This window comes from Thalassophryne amazonica, chromosome 1 (assembly GCF_902500255.1).
Source record: "Thalassophryne amazonica chromosome 1, fThaAma1.1, whole genome shotgun sequence".
Taxonomy (NCBI): domain Eukaryota; kingdom Metazoa; phylum Chordata; class Actinopteri; order Batrachoidiformes; family Batrachoididae; genus Thalassophryne; species Thalassophryne amazonica.
The window spans coordinates 2500431-2520469 of NC_047103.1; the positions used below are offsets into that span (position 1 = coordinate 2500431).

Sequence of the window (20039 nt, forward strand, 5' to 3'; positions counted from 1 at the left end):
TTAGACATTAAAATCAGTGAGCATGATTGGGAAAAAGCTTGCAAAAAATCTCAAATATCTATTAATAGCCGTCTAAGAATATTACAATTTAAATGGTTAATGCGAGTATACACTACACCAGTTAAATTAAATAAATATAATAAGAACATTGTGTGAAGCGTCCGGGATGAAAATCAGCACCTCCAAATCCGAGGCCATGGTTCTCGACCGGAAAAAGGTGCTTTGCCCTCTTCAGGTCGGTGGAGTGTCCTTGCCTCAAGTGGAGGAGTTTAAGTATCTCGGGGTCTTGTTCACGAGTGAGGGACGGATGGAGTGTGAGATCAATAGACGGATCGGTGCAGCATCTGCAGTGATGTGGTCACTGTATCGGTGGGTACCACAGGGTGGCTGGGTGCTCCCTTAGAGATAGGGTGAGGAGCTCGGTCACTAGGGAGGAGCTCGGAGTCAAGCCGCTGCTCCTCCACGTCGAAAGGAGTCAGTTGAGGTGGCTCGGGCATCTTTTCCGGATGTCCCCTGGACGCCTCGCTGGAGAGGTGTTCCGGGCACGTCCCATTGGGAGGAGACCCCGGGGAAGACCCAGGACACGCTGGAGGGACTAGATCTCTCGGCTGGCTTGGGAACGCCTTGGGGTTCCCCCGGAGGAGCTGGGGGAGGTGTGTGTGGATCGGGAGGTCTGGGCGGCTTTGCTTGAGCTGCTGCCCCCGCGACCTGACTCCGGATAAAGCAGAAGAAAATGGATGGATGGATAATAAGAACATTCCAGACACATGTATAAAATGTGACTTAAAAGGAACATTAATACATTGCATATGGGAATGCAGCCAGATAAGACATTTTTTGGCTAAAAGTAAAAGACCAAATAGAGAAAATAATTTCAAAAAAGATTACTTTAGAGCCCTTGATGTTTTTATTGGTTCTATACCCGAAGAAACACAATTTCAGTCAAACAGATTGCATTTTTATTGATATAAGCTCATTAATAGCTAAAAGATGTATTGCTCTGACCTGGAAAAATGTCAATGGACCAAGCGCCTCCCAGTGGCTAAAACAAATGCTCTCTTGCCTACCATTGGAAAGAATATCATACATACATAAAGCAAAACAACATCTATTTGAAAAGATATGGAGACCATTTATAAATTTTATAAAGGATTTGGACTCATCTGATGACCTCATTGATTTTTAAGCCCACTGCAGAAAGTACTAATTGTAACGTTTACAGTGTTATAAAATAAGAGAAGCTGTTTTGTTCTTTTGTTCCATTGTTTTGTTTTGTATTTTTTTTTTCTCTCTGTACAGAAACACCATGTAAGACATATTCTGTAAAATAATTTTGTTAAAGTTGTACATGGATAAAATGTGAATAAAATGTATTTGGCAAAAAAAAAAACAACCCAGTGATAATAATGTTCAGTATCAAGGTGGTAGATGGACTGTATTAATAAAGCACTGTATAGAACAGAACCTGAAACCCTCTCAGTGGTTCAAACACGTCCTCCTGCAGAGACTGTCAGAGTGTGCACGCATGCGCTCACACACTCAGCTCCTGTGATTAGACTGATGGGTTGTGTGTGTCTGTGTCTGTTAGTCCGCCTGCGGTAACCTGAGTGTTGCATCTCTGGAAGACGTGATGGAGGACAGTCAGCAGCTGCTGGATGAGACAGTCGGCATGAACAAAGACATAACAAACATCACTGCAGTAAGACCACATCACTGTGACTCGCAGGAAAACTAATGGATCCACTGATAATAACTGCTGCTGTGCTTCTGTTCACCAGCAGGGGGAGATGTTAGTCAGTGAGTTGGATCAATGGCGCCCTCTGCTGAGGAAAAGAGTGGACAGTCTGGTTGTTGGGCTGAAGATGACAGATGCTTTAAAGATTGTTTACCAGGCAGAGAACCACGCCCACTTGTTGCAGAACCACAAAACGTCAATGTCCAGGTTAGATGGACTCAGGTCCAACAGCTGTGTCCACCACAGTCCAGTGCGCTGTCCAGGCACAGATCAGACAAACAAATCATAAAATACACAAATAGACATCAATAAGAACAGCAAGACTTAAAAAAAAAATCATTTTCAATGCCTACTCATGTCATTTAACAAACCCGGGTAACCCAGGACCAGGACAAGACTCTGAACCTTCCAGTAAAGACCAGAGGACAGTGTCATCAGAGAACCTGAGGAGAAACCTGTTCTCCTGAGATGTCCTGCAGCTGTCAGTGGACCTAATAAACAGAAGCCCTGAGGTCAGCCTGTGTTTGACACAATCGTGTTGGACAGTTGTCCATTCTCTGAAGCCCGCTGGTCTGTCTCAGTGAGGAAGAGTCAAATCTTTATGGGGAGCTCTTTGGAGAGTTTAAAATAAGAGACAAGTGTCCAAATGTGAGGCTTCATCTCATTTGAAGGTGAGGAAAACTCAGTGATTAAAAGTTTAGTCTGAGACCCGGGTTTTTCTCAGCAAGAACAGTTCTGTGTCCTCCACATGTTTATGTGGCTGAAAAGAAACTGGAAGGGACCATGTTTTCCATCAAGTCAACACACACCTGGAGGAGTCTGGTTAAAAAAAGCAAGTCCCTGAGCTGGTCAGCACAAAAGTGCACAGCGTGTCCAGCATCAGGACCAGCAGCTTTCCTAAACCTAACCCACTGAAGTAAAACTGTGACACATTCCTGAGACATCACAATGTCCTTCAGAGGCAAAGGGACTTTTTACACAGAGATGTTTCTCGAGAGATCAGACCTTTTGAAATGGGAGAAGGAGGAAGTAAAAATGTTCAGCAACTCAGAATTATCAGCTCCATTTACACAAACGGGTTTTTAATGTCATAAGCACATTAGTTCATGTTAGTGCATGGAGGTCATGTTCTTAAATCCTCCCAAGCTGTTCCAAGATCTCCGCTGCTATACGGCACTTCAGGGGCGCCTTGGTGTGCACCCACTTCCTGTCCAGTACTTTGATATCAAGTCCAAAACACAATACAATACAGTAGTGTTCAGAATAATAGTAGTGCTATGTGATTAAAAAGATTAATCCAGGTTTTGAGTATATTTCTTATTGTTACATGGGAAACAAGGTACCAGTAGATTCAGTAGATTCTCACAAATCCAACAAGACCAAGCATTCATGATATGCACACTCTTAAGGCTATGAAATTGGGCTATTAGTAAAAAAAAAAGTAGAAAAGGGGGTGTTCACAATAATAGTAGCATCTGCTGTTGACGCTACAAACTCAAAACTATTATGTTCAAACTGCTTTTTTAACAATCCTGTGAATCACTAAACTAGTATTTAGTTGTATAACCACAGTTTTTCATGATTTCTTCACATCTGCGAGGCATTAATTTTGTTGGTTTGGAACCAAGATTTTGCTGGTTTACTAGTGTGCTTGGGGTCATTGTCTTGTTGAAACACCCATTTCAAGGGCATGTCCTCTTCAGCATAAGGCAACATGACCTCTTCAAGTATTTTGACATATCCAAACTGATCCATGATACCTGGTATGCGATATATAGGCCCAACACCATAGTAGGAGAAACATGCCCATATCATGATGCTTGCACCACCATGCTTCACTGTCTTCACTGTGAACTGTGGCTTGAATTCAGAGTTTGGGGGTCGTCTCACAAACTGTCTGCGGCCCTTGGACCCAAAAAGAACAGTTTTACTCTCATCAGTCCACAAAATATTCCTCCATTTCTCTTTAGGCCAGTTGATGTGTTCTTTGGCAAATTGTAACCTCTTCTGCACATGTCTTTTATTTAACAGAGGGACTTTGCGGGGGATTCTTGAAAATAAAATAGCTTCACACAGGCGTCTTCTAACTGTCACAGCACTTACAGGTAACTCCAGACTGTCTTTGATCATCCTGGAGCTGATCAATGGGTGAGCCTTTGCCATTCTGGTTATTCTTCTATCCATTTTGATGGTTGTTTTCCATTTTCTTCCACGCGTGTCTGTTTTTTTTGTTTGTTTGTTTTTTTTTTTGTCCATTTTAAAAGCATTGGAGATCATTGTAGATGAACAGCCTATAATTTTTTGCACCTGCGTATAAGTTTTCGCCTCTCCAATCAACTTTTTAATCAAACTACGCTGTTCTTCTGAACAATGTCTTGAACGTCCCATTTTCCTCAGGCTTTCAAAGAGAAAAGCATGTTCAACAGGTGCTGGCTTCATCCTTAAATAGGGGACACCTGATTCACACCTGTTTGTTCAACAGAACTCACTGACTGAATGCCACACTACTATTATTATGAACACTACTGTACATTCAGAAGCAGAAAAAGTCCTCAAACTACACCATTATCAGTGTACTTGACACCAGAGGTGGGACGAAGTCACCGACAAGTCACTCTCAAGTCATTAATCAGCAAGTCCCCAAGTCAAGTCTCAAGTCAGCTTGCAAACAATTAGTGGTCATGATGACTTGAGACTTGCTGATTAATGACTTGACAGTGACTTTGACTGCGCCCCAAACCATCAAATTTCAAAGGCTGAGGACCCACAGACAAGAACGTCCCTGCTGAGATCAACAGTTTCACCATACAGAGACACTTCTGATGGACGAGTCCAGGAAGTCACTGAAACCCTGGATCTTAGTCTGGATCCAGGACCATCACAAACTCGGACACTAAGATTCCTCACTCAACTTCTCAAGTGCTGCGATCAGAGTATCCATTGATTCTATTAAAATCACAACATTGTCCACAAAGTCAAGGTTTGTTCCTCACCAACGAAGGGACCTAAGTCACTGATTTCCACCACCCGACCCAACACCCAGTTGCGACCTGAAAACCTGAACTGTGTAGGAGCCAGAACACCCATTTAACTGGAAACCTTCAAAGATTCTGTCCTCACTCCACACAGCATGCAGAGTATCTGTCCAGGCTGGAGATGATGTCCAGCGGTTTGTTTTGGACCCTGCAAATTCTCAGGATGTCCCAGAGGGACATCCTTAGGCTGCAGAGAATCACTGCTGATACTGACCGTTTGTTCAGTGAGTACTCACAGAACTGGAATGTGGCCAGTGGTTGTCCTCCCTGGGTTTGGATCCAGAATGTTCTGGTTACTGGGACTCAGTCCTGTTCAAGGTGCCCTCAGTAATAGTTTACACAGAAATATATTGTCAAAAATTTAAATTAATTTGTATTGTGCCAAATCACAACAAAGTTGCCTCAAGGTGCTTCACACAGTAAGGTCTAACCTTACCAACCCCCAGAGCAAGAACACAGGTGACAGTGATAAGAAAAAACTCCCTCTGATGATTTCAGGAAGAAACCTCATGCAGACCAGACTCAAAGGAGTGACCCTCTGCTTAAGTCATCTAACAGCTACAAGGTTTTTACAGAAAACAGGACATTAAAACATCTGCGTCAGCTTCAGGCCTGGCATCTCATGGTCTGTCCAGCATCCTGTTGTCCACAGACGCCACTGCTGTGTATCTCCCTCTGGACCTCGGACAGAGAGAAAAAGAGCAAAATCAGTCGGCCAGAAAAACCACACCTAAGCAGGGCTGGGAAAACTCCACGGATCCAAGGAATCCACGGATTTCATCGTGGGGGGGTTGTATCGTGTGTGTGTGTGTGTGTGTTTGAGGCCGGTGATCACTGCTCCGTTTACTCATAAAATGAATTTAAAAGAGTAAAAAGTGTAGTGACACACTATGCCAGTATTCTAGCCGTACGAAAGGGAAAATAAGTGCGTCTTAAGTCTGGACTTGAAAGTTTCTACAGAATCTGACTGTTTTATTGATGCAGGGAGATCATTCCACAGAACAGGGGCACGATAAGAGAAAGCTCTGTGACCCGCAGACTTCTTATTCACCCTAGGGACACAAAGTAGTCCTGCACCCTGAGAACGTAGAGCCTGGGTCGGTACGTAAGGTTTAATTAGGTCAGCTCAGTAGGGAGGTGCCAGTATGTGAAGAATTTTATAGGTTAGTACCAGAACCATTCAACATGGTGGTCAGAGAACTTTCTCAGACTAGAAGCAGCCGAGGTCTGGCATGATGATCCGTCAGACCTGTTTGACATCTCCAGCCGTCGTTCCTTCTGCTTGATGGGGAGGAGGGAGGGGAGGTGAGGGAAGTCACGTTTTGGTGCTGAGATGTTGGTGGTCATGTGACATGTGGCAGGAAGTCACTGCTAGCAGATGGCGCTTTGACTAGTGCAGGACCCCTGCAGCAGGTGCAGTCTCAGTGGACATGAGAGAGACCGAAGACGGGTCCATGTTTGTGAGTGTGAACTTCAAACAGCCTGGACTCAGAGTCCTGCTGGACTAAATCAGGGACCAGGAGCACCTCCTGACAGTCTGTGGGATTTAGAGTGTGTGTTTCTCTTTTCCTCAGGTCTCTATCCTCAGTCTGTAACAGATCTGAACACCAGCTGGTTCTCCTCAACAGTGACATCACACAACAGGTCGACTCCGCCCACCAGGTTTCCTCAGTCGCACAAATGGCCGCCTCCATGGCTCTCAACATGGTACCACACAGACACACACACATAGATACACACACACACAGATGGACACAGACGGACACATGCGCGCGCATGTGCACATTTGTCATTTCCTGTTTGGTGACAGTGTATGTTTGTGTTTGTCAGACAGTCCAGTCAGAACAGTTGCTGTCAGTGGTGGGCGTCGCCAAGCTGACTGGCAGCTCTGCTATTTTGAAACAAAGTCAACAAATCGACAGGATGGCTGAAGGTCTGTTAGCCTGTCTGTCTGTTAGCCCGTCTGTCTGTCTGTTAACTTGTCTGTCTGTTAGCCCATCTGTCTGTCTGTTAACTTGTTTGTCTGTCTGTCTGTTAGCCTGTCTGTCTGTCTGTTAACTTGTTTGTCTGTCTGTCTGTTAGCCTGTCTGTCTGTCTGTTAACTTGTCTGTCTGTCTGCCTGTCTGTTAGCCCATCTGTCTGTCTGTTAACTTGTTTGTCTGTCTGTCTGTTAGCCTGTCTGTCTGTTAGCCCGTCTGTCTGTCTGTTAAATTGTTTGTCTGTCTGTCTGTTAGCCTGTCTGTCTGTTAACATGTTTGTCTGTCTGTCTGTTAGCCCATCTGTCTGTCTGTTAACTTGTTTGTCTGTCTGTTAACTTGTCTGTCTGTCTGTCTGTTAGCCCGTCTGTCTGTCTGTTAGCCCGTCTGTCTGTCTGTTAACTTGTTTGTCTGTCTGTCTGTTAGCCTGTCTGTCTGTTAACTTGTCTGTCTGTCTGTCTGTTAGCCCATCTGTCTGTCTGTTAACTTGTTTGTCTGTCTGTTAACTTGTCTGTCTGTCTGTTAGCCCGTCTGTCTGTCTGTTAGCCCGTCTGTCTGTCTGTTAGCCCGTCTGTCTGTCTGTTAACTTGTTTGTCTGTCTGTTAGCCTGTCTGTTAGCCCGTCTGTCTGTTAGCCTGTCTGTCTGTCTGTTAACTTGTCTGTCTGTCTGTCTGTTAACTTGTTTGTCTGTCTGTCTGTTAGCCTGTCTGTCTGTCTGTTAACTTGTCTGTCTGTTTGTTAGCCCATCTGTCTGTCTGTTAACTTGTTTGTCTGTCTGTCTGTTAGCCCGTCTGTCTGTCTGTTAGCCTGTCTGTCTGTTAACTTGTTAGCTTGTCTGTCTGTCTGTTAACTTGTCTGTCTGTTTGTCTGTTAGCCCGTCTGTCTGTCTGTTAACTTGTTTGTCTGTCTGTTAGCCCGTCTGTCTGTCTGTTAGCCTGTCTGTCTGTCTGTTAACTTGTTTGTCTGTCTGTCTGTTAGCCCGTCTGTCTGTCTGTTAGCCTGTCTGTCTGTCTGTTAACTTGTCTGTCTGTTAACTTATCTGTCTGTCTGTCTGTTAGCCCGTCTGTCTGTCTGTTAGCCTGTCTGTCTGTCTGTTAACTTGTTTGTCTGTCTGTCTGTTAGCCCGTCTGTCTGTCTGTTAACTTGTTTGTCTGTCTGTTAACTTATCTGTCTGTCTGTCTGTTAGCCTGTCTGTCTGTCTGTCTGTTAGCCCGTCTGTCTGTCTGTTAGCCTGTCTGTCTGTCTGTTAACTTGTTTGTCTGTCTGTCTGTTAGCCCGTCTGTCTGTCTGTTAACTTGTCTGTCTGTTAACTTATCTGTCTGTCTGTCTGTTAGCCCGTCTGTCTGTCTGTTAGCCTGTCTGTCTGTCTGTTAACTTGTTTGTCTGTCTGTTAACTTATCTGTCTGTCTGTCTGTTAGCCCGTCTGTCTGTCTGTTAGCCTGTCTGTCTGTTAACTTGTCTGTCTGTCTGTCTGATAGCCCGTCTGTCTGTCTGTTAACTTGTCTGTCTGTTAACTTATCTGTCTGTCTGTCTGTTAGCCCGTCTGTCTGTCTGTTAGCCTGTCTGTCTGTCTGTTAACTTGTTTGTCTGTCTGTCTGTCTGTTAGCCCGTCTGTCTGTTAGCCTGTCTGTCTGTCTGTTAACTTGTCTGTCTGTCTCTCTGTTAGCCCGCCTGTCTGTTAGCCTGTCTGTCTGTTAACTTGTCTGTTTGTCTGTCTGTTAGCCCGTCTGTCTGTCTGTTAACTTGTCTGTCTGTCTGTCTGTTAGCCTGTCTGTCTGTCTGTTAACTTGTCTGTTTGTCTGTCTGTTAGCCCGTCTGTCTGTCTGTTAGCCCGTCTGTCTGTTAGCCTGTCTGTCTGTCTGTTAACTTGTCTGTCTGTCTGTCTGTTAGTCCGTCTGTCTGTTAGCCTGTCTGTCTGTCTGTTAACTTGTCTGTCTGTCTGTTAACTTGTTTGTCTGTCTGTCTGTCTGTTAGCCTGTCTGTCTGTCTGTTAACTTGTCTGTCTGTTTGTTGGCCCGTCTGTCTGTCTGTTAACTTGTTAACTTGTTTGTCTGTCTGTCTGTCTGTTAGCCCATCTGTCTGTCTGTTAGCCTGTCTGTCTGTTAACTTGTTAGCTTGTCTGTCTGTCTGTTAACTTGTCTGTCTGTTTGTCTGTTAGCCCGTCTGTCTGTCTGTTAACTTGTTTGTCTGTCTGTCTGTTAACTTGTCTGTCTGTTTGTTAGCCCGTCTGTCTGTCTGTTAACTTGTTTGTCTGTCTGTCTGTCTGTTAGCCCATCTGTCTGTCTGTTAGCCTGTCTGTCTGTTAACTTGTTAGCTTGTCTGTCTGTCTGTTAAATTGTCTGTCTGTTTGTCTGTTAGCCCGTCTGTCTGTCTGTTAACTTGTTTGTTTGTCTGTCTGTCTGTTAGCCCATCTGTCTGTCTGTTAACTTGTTTGTCTGTCTGTTAACTTATCTGTCTGTCTGTCTGTTAGCCTGTCTGTCTGTCTGTTAACTTGTTTGTCTGTCTGTCTGTTAGCCCGTCTGTCTGTTAACTTGTTTGTCTGTCTGTTAACTTATCTGTTTGTCTGTCTGTTAACTTATCTGTCTGTCTGTTAGCCTGTCTGTCTGTCTGTTAACTTATCTGTTTGTCTGTCTGTTAACTTATCTGTCTGTCTGTTAGCCTGTCTGTCTGTCTGTTAACTTGTTTGTCTGTCTGTTAACTTATCTGTCTGTCTGTCTGTTAGCCCGTCTGTCTGTCTGTTAGCCTGTCTGTCTGTCTGTTAACTTGTTTGTCTGTCTGTTAACTTATCTGTCTGTCTGTCTGTTAGCCCGTCTGTCTGTCTGTTAGCCCGTCTGTCTGTCTGTTAACTTGTCTGTCTGTTAACTTATCTGTCTGTCTGTCTGTTAGCCCGTCTGTCTGTCTGTTAACTTGTTTGTCTGTCTGTTAACTTGTCTGTCTGTCTGTTAGCCCGTCTGTCTGTCTGTTAGCCCGTCTGTCTGTCTGTTAGCCCGTCTGTCTGTCTGTTAACTTGTTTGTCTGTCTGTTAGCCTGTCTGTTAGCCCGTCTGTCTGTTAGCCTGTCTGTCTGTCTGTTAACTTGTCTGTCTGTCTGTCTGTTAACTTGTTTGTCTGTCTGTCTGTTAGCCTGTCTGTCTGTCTGTTAACTTGTCTGTCTGTTTGTTAGCCCATCTGTCTGTCTGTTAACTTGTTTGTCTGTCTGTCTGTTAGCCCGTCTGTCTGTCTGTTAGCCTGTCTGTCTGTTAACTTGTTAGCTTGTCTGTCTGTCTGTTAACTTGTCTGTCTGTTTGTCTGTTAGCCCGTCTGTCTGTCTGTTAACTTGTTTGTCTGTCTGTTAGCCCGTCTGTCTGTCTGTTAGCCTGTCTGTCTGTCTGTTAACTTGTTTGTCTGTCTGTCTGTTAGCCCGTCTGTCTGTCTGTTAGCCTGTCTGTCTGTCTGTTAACTTGTCTGTCTGTTAACTTATCTGTCTGTCTGTCTGTTAGCCCGTCTGTCTGTCTGTTAGCCTGTCTGTCTGTCTGTTAACTTGTTTGTCTGTCTGTCTGTTAGCCCGTCTGTCTGTCTGTTAACTTGTTTGTCTGTCTGTTAACTTATCTGTCTGTCTGTCTGTTAGCCTGTCTGTCTGTCTGTCTGTTAGCCCGTCTGTCTGTCTGTTAGCCTGTCTGTCTGTCTGTTAACTTGTTTGTCTGTCTGTCTGTTAGCCCGTCTGTCTGTCTGTTAACTTGTCTGTCTGTTAACTTATCTGTCTGTCTGTCTGTTAGCCCGTCTGTCTGTCTGTTAGCCTGTCTGTCTGTCTGTTAACTTGTTTGTCTGTCTGTTAACTTATCTGTCTGTCTGTCTGTTAGCCCGTCTGTCTGTCTGTTAGCCTGTCTGTCTGTCTGTCTGTTAACTTGTCTGTCTGTCTGTCTGATAGCCCGTCTGTCTGTCTGTTAACTTGTCTGTCTGTTAACTTATCTGTCTGTCTGTCTGTTAGCCCGTCTGTCTGTCTGTTAGCCTGTCTGTCTGTCTGTTAACTTGTTTGTCTGTCTGTCTGTCTGTTAGCCCGTCTGTCTGTTAGCCTGTCTGTCTGTCTGTTAACTTGTCTGTCTGTCTCTCTGTTAGCCCGCCTGTCTGTTAGCCTGTCTGTCTGTTAACTTGTCTGTTTGTCTGTCTGTTAGCCCGTCTGTCTGTCTGTTAACTTGTCTGTCTGTCTGTCTGTTAGCCTGTCTGTCTGTCTGTTAACTTGTCTGTTTGTCTGTCTGTTAGCCCGTCTGTCTGTCTGTTAGCCCGTCTGTCTGTTAGCCTGTCTGTCTGTCTGTTAACTTGTCTGTCTGTCTGTCTGTTAGCCCGTCTGTCTGTTAGCCTGTCTGTCTGTCTGTTAACTTGTCTGTCTGTCTGTTAACTTGTTTGTCTGTCTGTCTGTCTGTTAGCCTGTCTGTCTGTCTGTTAACTTGTCTGTCTGTTTGTTAGCCCGTCTGTCTGTCTGTTAACTTGTTTGTCTGTCTGTCTGTTAGCCCATCTGTCTGTCTGTTAGCCTGTCTGTCTGTTAACTTGTTAGCTTGTCTGTCTGTCTGTTAACTTGTCTGTCTGTTTGTCTGTTAGCCCGTCTGTCTGTCTGTTAACTTGTTTGTCTGTCTGTCTGTTAACTTGTCTGTCTGTTTGTTAGCCCGTCTGTCTGTCTGTTAACTTGTTTGTCTGTCTGTCTGTCTGTTAGCCCATCTGTCTGTCTGTTAGCCTGTCTGTCTGTTAACTTGTTAGCTTGTCTGTCTGTCTGTTAACTTGTCTGTCTGTTTGTCTGTTAGCCCGTCTGTCTGTCTGTTAACTTGTTTGTTTGTCTGTCTGTCTGTTAGCCCATCTGTCTGTCTGTTAACTTGTTTGTCTGTCTGTTAACTTATCTGTCTGTCTGTCTGTTAGCCCGTCTGTCTGTCTGTTAGCCTGTCTGTCTGTCTGTTAACTTGTTTGTCTGTCTGTCTGTTAGCCCGTCTGTCTGTTAACTTGTTTGTCTGTCTGTTAACTTATCTGTTTGTCTGTCTGTTAACTTATCTGTCTGTCTGTTAGCCTGTCTGTCTGTCTGTTAACTTATCTGTTTGTCTGTCTGTTAACTTATCTGTCTGTCTGTTAGCCTGTCTGTCTGTCTGTTAACTTGTTTGTCTGTCTGTTAACTTATCTGTCTGTCTGTCTGTTAGCCCGTCTGTCTGTCTGTTAGCCTGTCTGTCTGTCTGTTAACTTGTTTGTCTGTCTGTTAACTTATCTGTCTGTCTGTCTGTTAGCCCGTCTGTCTGTCTGTTAGCCCGTCTGTCTGTCTGTTAACTTGTCTGTCTGTTAACTTATCTGTCTGTCTGTCTGTTAGCCCGTCTGTCTGTCTGTTAACTTGTTTGTCTGTCTGTTAACTTGTCTGTCTGTCTGTTAGCCCATCTGTCTGTCTGTTAGCCCGTCTGTCTGTCTGTTAGCCCGTCTGTCTGTCTGTTAACTTGTTTGTCTGTCTGTTAGCCTGTCTGTTAGCCGTCTGTCTGTTAGCCTGTCTGTCTGTCTGTTAACTTGTCTGTCTGTCTGTCTGTTAACTTGTTTGTCTGTCTGTCTGTTAGCCTGTCTGTCTGTCTGTTAACTTGTCTGTCTGTTTGTTAGCCCATCTGTCTGTCTGTTAACTTGTTGTCTGTCTGTCTGTTAGCCCGTCTGTCTGTCTGTTAGCCTGTCTGTCTGTTAACTTGTTAGCTTGTCTGTCTGTCTGTTAACTTGTCTGTCTGTTTGTCTGTTAGCCCGTCTGTCTGTCTGTTAACTTGTTTGTCTGTCTGTTAGCCCGTCTGTCTGTCTGTTAGCCTGTCTGTCTGTCTGTTAACTTGTTTGTCTGTCTGTCTGTTAGCCCGTCTGTCTGTCTGTTAGCCTGTCTGTCTGTCTGTTAACTTGTCTGTCTGTTAACTTATCTGTCTGTCTGTCTGTTAGCCCGTCTGTCTGTCTGTTAGCCTGTCTGTCTGTCTGTTAACTTGTTTGTCTGTCTGTCTGTTAGCCCGTCTGTCTGTCTGTTAACTTGTTTGTCTGTCTGTTAACTTATCTGTCTGTCTGTCTGTTAGCCTGTCTGTCTGTCTGTCTGTTAGCCCGTCTGTCTGTCTGTTAGCCTGTCTGTCTGTCTGTTAACTTGTTTGTCTGTCTGTCTGTTAGCCCGTCTGTCTGTCTGTTAACTTGTCTGTCTGTTAACTTATCTGTCTGTCTGTCTGTTAGCCCGTCTGTCTGTCTGTTAGCCTGTCTGTCTGTCTGTTAACTTGTTTGTCTGTCTGTTAACTTATCTGTCTGTCTGTCTGTTAGCCCGTCTGTCTGTCTGTTAGCCTGTCTGTCTGTCTGTCTGTTAACTTGTCTGTCTGTCTGTCTGATAGCCCGTCTGTCTGTCTGTTAACTTGTCTGTCTGTTAACTTATCTGTCTGTCTGTCTGTTAGCCCGTCTGTCTGTCTGTTAGCCTGTCTGTCTGTCTGTTAACTTGTTTGTCTGTCTGTCTGTCTGTTAGCCCGTCTGTCTGTTAGCCTGTCTGTCTGTCTGTTAACTTGTCTGTCTGTCTCTCTGTTAGCCCGCCTGTCTGTTAGCCTGTCTGTCTGTTAACTTGTCTGTTTGTCTGTCTGTTAGCCCGTCTGTCTGTCTGTTAACTTGTCTGTCTGTCTGTCTGTTAGCCTGTCTGTCTGTCTGTTAACTTGTCTGTTTGTCTGTCTGTTAGCCCGTCTGTCTGTCTGTTAGCCCGTCTGTCTGTTAGCCTGTCTGTCTGTCTGTTAACTTGTCTGTCTGTCTGTCTGTTAGCCCGTCTGTCTGTTAGCCTGTCTGTCTGTCTGTTAACTTGTCTGTCTGTCTGTTAACTTGTTTGTCTGTCTGTCTGTCTGTTAGCCTGTCTGTCTGTCTGTTAACTTGTCTGTCTGTTTGTTAGCCCGTCTGTCTGTCTGTTAACTTGTTTGTCTGTCTGTCTGTTAGCCCATCTGTCTGTCTGTTAGCCTGTCTGTCTGTTAACTTGTTAGCTTGTCTGTCTGTCTGTTAACTTGTCTGTCTGTTTGTCTGTTAGCCCGTCTGTCTGTCTGTTAACTTGTTTGTCTGTCTGTCTGTTAACTTGTCTGTCTGTTTGTTAGCCCGTCTGTCTGTCTGTTAACTTGTTTGTCTGTCTGTCTGTCTGTTAGCCCATCTGTCTGTCTGTTAGCCTGTCTGTCTGTTAACTTGTTAGCTTGTCTGTCTGTCTGTTAACTTGTCTGTCTGTTTGTCTGTTAGCCCGTCTGTCTGTCTGTTAACTTGTTTGTTTGTCTGTCTGTCTGTTAGCCCATCTGTCTGTCTGTTAACTTGTTTGTCTGTCTGTTAACTTATCTGTCTGTCTGTCTGTTAGCCCGTCTGTCTGTCTGTTAGCCTGTCTGTCTGTCTGTTAACTTGTTTGTCTGTCTGTTAACTTATCTGTTTGTCTGTCTGTTAACTTATCTGTCTGTCTGTTAGCCTGTCTGTCTGTCTGTTAACTTATCTGTTTGTCTGTCTGTTAACTTATCTGTCTGTCTGTTAGCCTGTCTGTCTGTCTGTTAACTTGTTTGTCTGTCTGTTAACTTATCTGTCTGTCTGTCTGTTAGCCCGTCTGTCTGTCTGTTAGCCCGTCTGTCTGTCTGTTAACTTGTCTGTCTGTTAACTTATCTGTCTGTCTGTCTGTTAGCCCGTCTGTCTGTCTGTCCACTCATCTTTCTTTAACTTGTGTTTTCTGCAGACCTGCGGCTGAGCGTTTCCACGGTAACGTCCAGGCTGGGCTTGGCCAATCAGAAATCCTTTAATGTCAGCTTCCTTTTTCAGCGATCAGTCACGGAGTTGCAGAGCCTCGCTAAAGGTGAGGCTGCCACGCCTCTTTTTCAGGCTCCGCCTTTACTGAACTCGTCACAAACTCGTCCACAGTCATTAACTTAATAATTGGCAGTTTGCATTAGATAACAAGACGATTGTGGCAAATGGTAAATGGACTGCATTCATATAGCGTTTTTCCATCTGCATCAGACTCTCCAAGCGCTTTACAGTAATGCCTCACATTCACCCTGATGTCAGGGTGCTGCCACACAAGGTTAGGCTGAATTAAATATTCGTTCCATTGAAAGAATGTAAAAACATTCATTATTTGTTTTATATAACGACTAAAATAGATCCTTGTCATTTGATATTATATTAATTTATAAATAACATCAAAGGGACTTACATTTAGTGTTCCACTGGTGTTTTGATGTCAACAGTCCAACGGGAACTTTAAATTGGAGTCCAGAATTTTTCTCAGTCAACTTGGAAAAACAGTTAGTCTGTGATGCCGTGCACTGACTTTGTGTACTTCCAAAAAAACAAAAACAAAAGAATTGTGTAGTTCCTCAGTCCAGCAAAAAAAATCATGTAAGAAATTAGTCCAGCTTTTTATCCTAACAGCTCTTCATGGCTCCAGACGGCTTACAGTGGAGTGTGTGTGTGTGTGTGTGTGTGTGTGTGTGTGTGTGTGTGTGTGTGTGTGTGTGTGTGTGTGTGTGTGTGTGTGTGTGTGTGTGTGTGTGTGTGTTAGAAGAATTAGGAGCATCAATTAGCTCCTTCAAATCGTTGTCCGTCAACAAAACAAATGCCGCTATCTTTAGCTAAACGCCGTCCCCTATAGTGTGAGTGCACACGGTGGTTCAGGCGTGCAATAGCACATTTCATATAGTACCAAAATTGCACGCAAAAACAGAACTATTGCACAGTCAATGAAACACAATGGCAAATGGTAGGAAAAATCCATGTCAGGTGACATACAGGCCACCAATCAAATGACACGGATCCACTCAGTCGTTATATAAAATGAATTAAATAATGAATTGTTATATTATTAGTCATAATTAATTAAATAATTGTTTTATTATTAGTTATAATGAATAAAATATAAATCTCAATAACTTTTTTTTTCATTTCACATTGTCATTATGGGGTTTTGTGTGTATAATTTTGAGGAAAAAAATAGGCTGTAACATAAAATGTGGAAAGAGTGAAGTGTTGTAAATTCTTTCCGGATGCACTGTTTGTTGGAGCATGAGGTCAATAGACGGATTAGGACGGCACCTCAGGTCTCGCGGTCACTGTCCCAGACCATCGTGGTGAAGAAGGAGCTGAGCCAGAATGCCAGACTCTCGATTTATGTTCCGGTCCTCACCTATGGTCATCAACTTCGGATAATGACCAAAAGAATAAGGTCACGGATACCAGTGGCAGGGTGAGAAGCTCAACTATCCAGGAGGGACTCTGAACTGAGTAGAGTCCCTGCTTCTTCACATCAAAAGGAGCCAGTTAAGGTGGTTCGGGCACATGGCGAGGATGCTCCCCGTTCATCTCCCTGGACAGATCTCCCAGTCACGTCCAACTGGGAACAGACCCCGGACCCTTTGGTGGGATTATGTTCCCCAGATGGATTGGAAACGCCTTGGAATCCCCTGGAAGACGTGTGGGTTGAGCTGCTTGGTCTACTGCTACCACGAGCAGGACCCGGATCAGAGCCAGAAAAAGAACGAATGAATGGATGATGTGCAGTGTCTTGATGTCTGTGTGAACCAATGAAAAAAAAAGAATAATGATCATGAATGAACTCAAATGAGAAAGTTGGAATTTACAATTTAAATAAATTTGTAAAGATCTTTATGATTGAACTTTTATTTGTATGTGTGTGTGTGTGTGTGTGTGTGTGTGTGTGTGTGTGTGTGTGTGTGTGTGTGTGTGTGTGTGTCTGTGTGTATGTATCAGGTTCGTCTCTGATGCTGAAGCAGGTTCACCAGCAGGCGGCAGTGGCGCACTCTCACGTACAGGAGGCGCTGCAGCAGCTGCAGAAACTCAAAGAACAGCTGCACAATTCTTCTTCTATGGTAGAAAACGCCACGAAAGGAGTGAGAGAGACCAACCAGCTGGTGGCGCACACGCACACGGCGGGTGAGGTGACTGTTAGCAGAAACATTTTCATTCCCACATTGTTGGCATTCATGCTTTGCTCTGTGCTTTCACTGCTCAGCCAATGAGGCGCAGCATACGCTGGAGGAGGCGGAGAATCGTACGGCACGTCTGATGGACGGGATCAAGCCGCTGAGCATTCTGGGAGAAACACTGAGCCGAAACCTGTCTGACATCAGAGAACTGATCCAACAGGCCCGGAGACAGGCTGCCTCGGTACCGCACACACAAACGCACACACAGAGATAAATATACACACACACACAGATAAATATACACACACACAGAGACATAAATATACACACACGTACACACACACACAGACATAAATATACACACGCACACACACAGAGATAAATATACACACACACACAGATAAATATACACACACACAGATAAGTACACACACACAGAGACATAAATATACACACACACAGAGACATAAATATGCACACACACGCACACACACAGACATAAATATACACATGCACAGACCTAAATATACACACACGCACACACAGAGACATAAATGTACACACACAGACATAAATATACACACACAGACATAAATGTACACACACAGAGACATAAATATACACACACGCACACACACAGACATAAATATACACATGCACAGACCTAAATATACACACACGCACACACAGACACATAAATGTACACACACAGACATAAATATACACACACACACAGAGACAAAATGTACACACACAGACATAAATATACACACGCACACACATAAATATACACACACGCACACACAGAGACATAAATGTACACACACAAACATAACTATACACACACGCACACACAGAGACATAAATGTACACACACAGACATAAATATACACACACGCACACACAGAGACATAAATGTACACACACATAGACATAAATATACACACACGCACACACAGAGACATAAATGTACACACACAAACATAAATATACACACACGCACACACAGAGACATAAATCAATCAATCAATCAATCAATCAATTTTTTTATATAGCGCCAAATCACAACAAACAGTTGCCCCAAGGCGCTTTATATTGTAAGGCAAGGCCATACAATAATTATGTAAAACCCCAACGGTCAAAACGACCCCCTGTGAGCAAGCACTTGGCTACAGTGGGAAGGAAAAACTCCCTTTTAACAGGAAGAAACCTCCAGCAGAACCAGGCTCAGGGAGGGGCAGTCTTCTGCTGGGACTGGTTGGGGCTGAGGGAGAGAACCAAGAAAAAGACATGCTGTGGAGGGGAGCAGAGATCGATCACTAATGATTAAATGCAGAGTGGTGCATACAGAGCAAAAAGAGAAAGAAACAGTGCATCATGGGAACCCCCCAGCAGTCTAAGTCTATAGCAGCATAACTAAGGGATGGTTCAGGGTCACCTGATCCAGCCCTAACTATAAGCTTTAGCAAAAAGGAAAGTTTTAAGCCTAATCTTAAAAGTAGAGAGGGTGTCTGTCTCCCTGATCTGAATTGGGAGCTGGTTCCACAGGAGAGGAGCCTGAAAGCTGAAGGCTCTGCCTCCCATTCTACTCTTACAAACCCTAGGATCTACAAGTAAGCCTGCAGTCTGAGAGCGAAGCGCTCTATTGGGGTGATATGGTACTACGAGGTCCCTAAGATAAGATGGGACCTGATTATTCAAAACCTTATAAGTAAGAAGAAGAATTTTAAATTCTATTCTAGAATTAACAGGAAGCCAATGAAGAGAGGCACACACAATGTACACACACAAACATTAAATATACACACACGCACACACAGAGACATAAATGTACACACAAAGACATAAATATACACACACGCACACACAGAGACATAAATGTACACACACATAGACATAAATATACACACGCACGCACACACACAGAGACATAAATGTACACACACATAGACATAAATATACACACGCACGCACACACACAGAGACATAAATGTACACACACACACAGACATAAATATACACATGCACGCACACACACAGAGACATAAATGTACACACACAGACATAAATATACACACGCACACACATAAATATACACACACGCACACACAGAGACATAAATGTACGCACACAGACATAAATATACACACACGCACACACAGAGACATAAATGTACACACACAGACATAAATATACACACACGCACACACAGAGACATAAATGTACACACACAGACATAAATATACACACGCACACACACAGAGACATAAATGTACACACACAGACATAAATATACACACACATGCACACACACAGAGACATAAATATACACACACGTACACACACACAGAGACATAAATGTACACACACAGACATAAATATACACACGCACACACAGAGACATAAATGTACACACACATAGACATAAATATACACACGCACGCACACACACAGAGACATAAATGTACACACACACAGACATAAATATACACACACATGCACACACACAGAGACATAAATGTACACACACATAGACATAAATATACACACGCACACACACAGAGACATAAATGTACACACACACAGAGACATAAATGTACACACACATAGACATAAATATACACACGCACGCACACACAGAGACATAAATATACACACACACAGACATAAATATACACACACACGTACACACACAGAGACATAAATATACACACACACGCACACACAGAGACATAAATATATACACACACACGCACACACATAGAGACATAAATATACACACACACAGACATAAATATACACACACACGTACACACACAGAGACATAAATATACACACACACGCACACACATAGACATAAATATACACACACACAGACATAAATATACACACACACGCACACACACAGAGACATAAATATACACACACAGACATAAATATACACACACAGAGACATAAATATACACACAGGCACACACACAGAGACATAAATATACACACACAGAGACATAAATATACACACACAGACATAAATATACACACACAGAGACATAAATATACACACACACGCACACACACAGAGACATAAATATACACACACAGAGACATAAATATACACACACAGACATAAATATACACACACAGAGACATAAATATACACACACACGCACACACACAGAGACATAAATATACACACACAGACATAAATACACACACACACACACACACAGACATAAATATACACACACACAGACATAAATATACACACACAGACATAAATATATACACACAGACATAAATATACACACACACAGACATAAATATATACACACTACACACTCACACACAGAGACATAAATATACACACACACAGACATAAATATATACACACACACGCACACACA

At 43.5% G+C, this 20039-nt stretch overlaps 1 protein-coding gene across 1 annotated transcript in view; it reads left to right on the plus strand.

Annotated features, from left to right (window-relative positions):
• lama1 (laminin, alpha 1) overlaps window positions 1-20039 on the plus strand; it is a 309926-nt gene that overhangs the window by 190108 nt on the left and 99779 nt on the right. Inside the window, 7 exon segments of the mRNA XM_034180072.1 lie at window positions 1589-1699; window positions 1779-1942; window positions 6345-6477; window positions 6601-6703; window positions 14430-14546; window positions 16460-16642; window positions 16722-16876. Of these exon segments, the coding sequence (XP_034035963.1) occupies window positions 1589-1699; window positions 1779-1942; window positions 6345-6477; window positions 6601-6703; window positions 14430-14546; window positions 16460-16642; window positions 16722-16876 (966 nt within the window).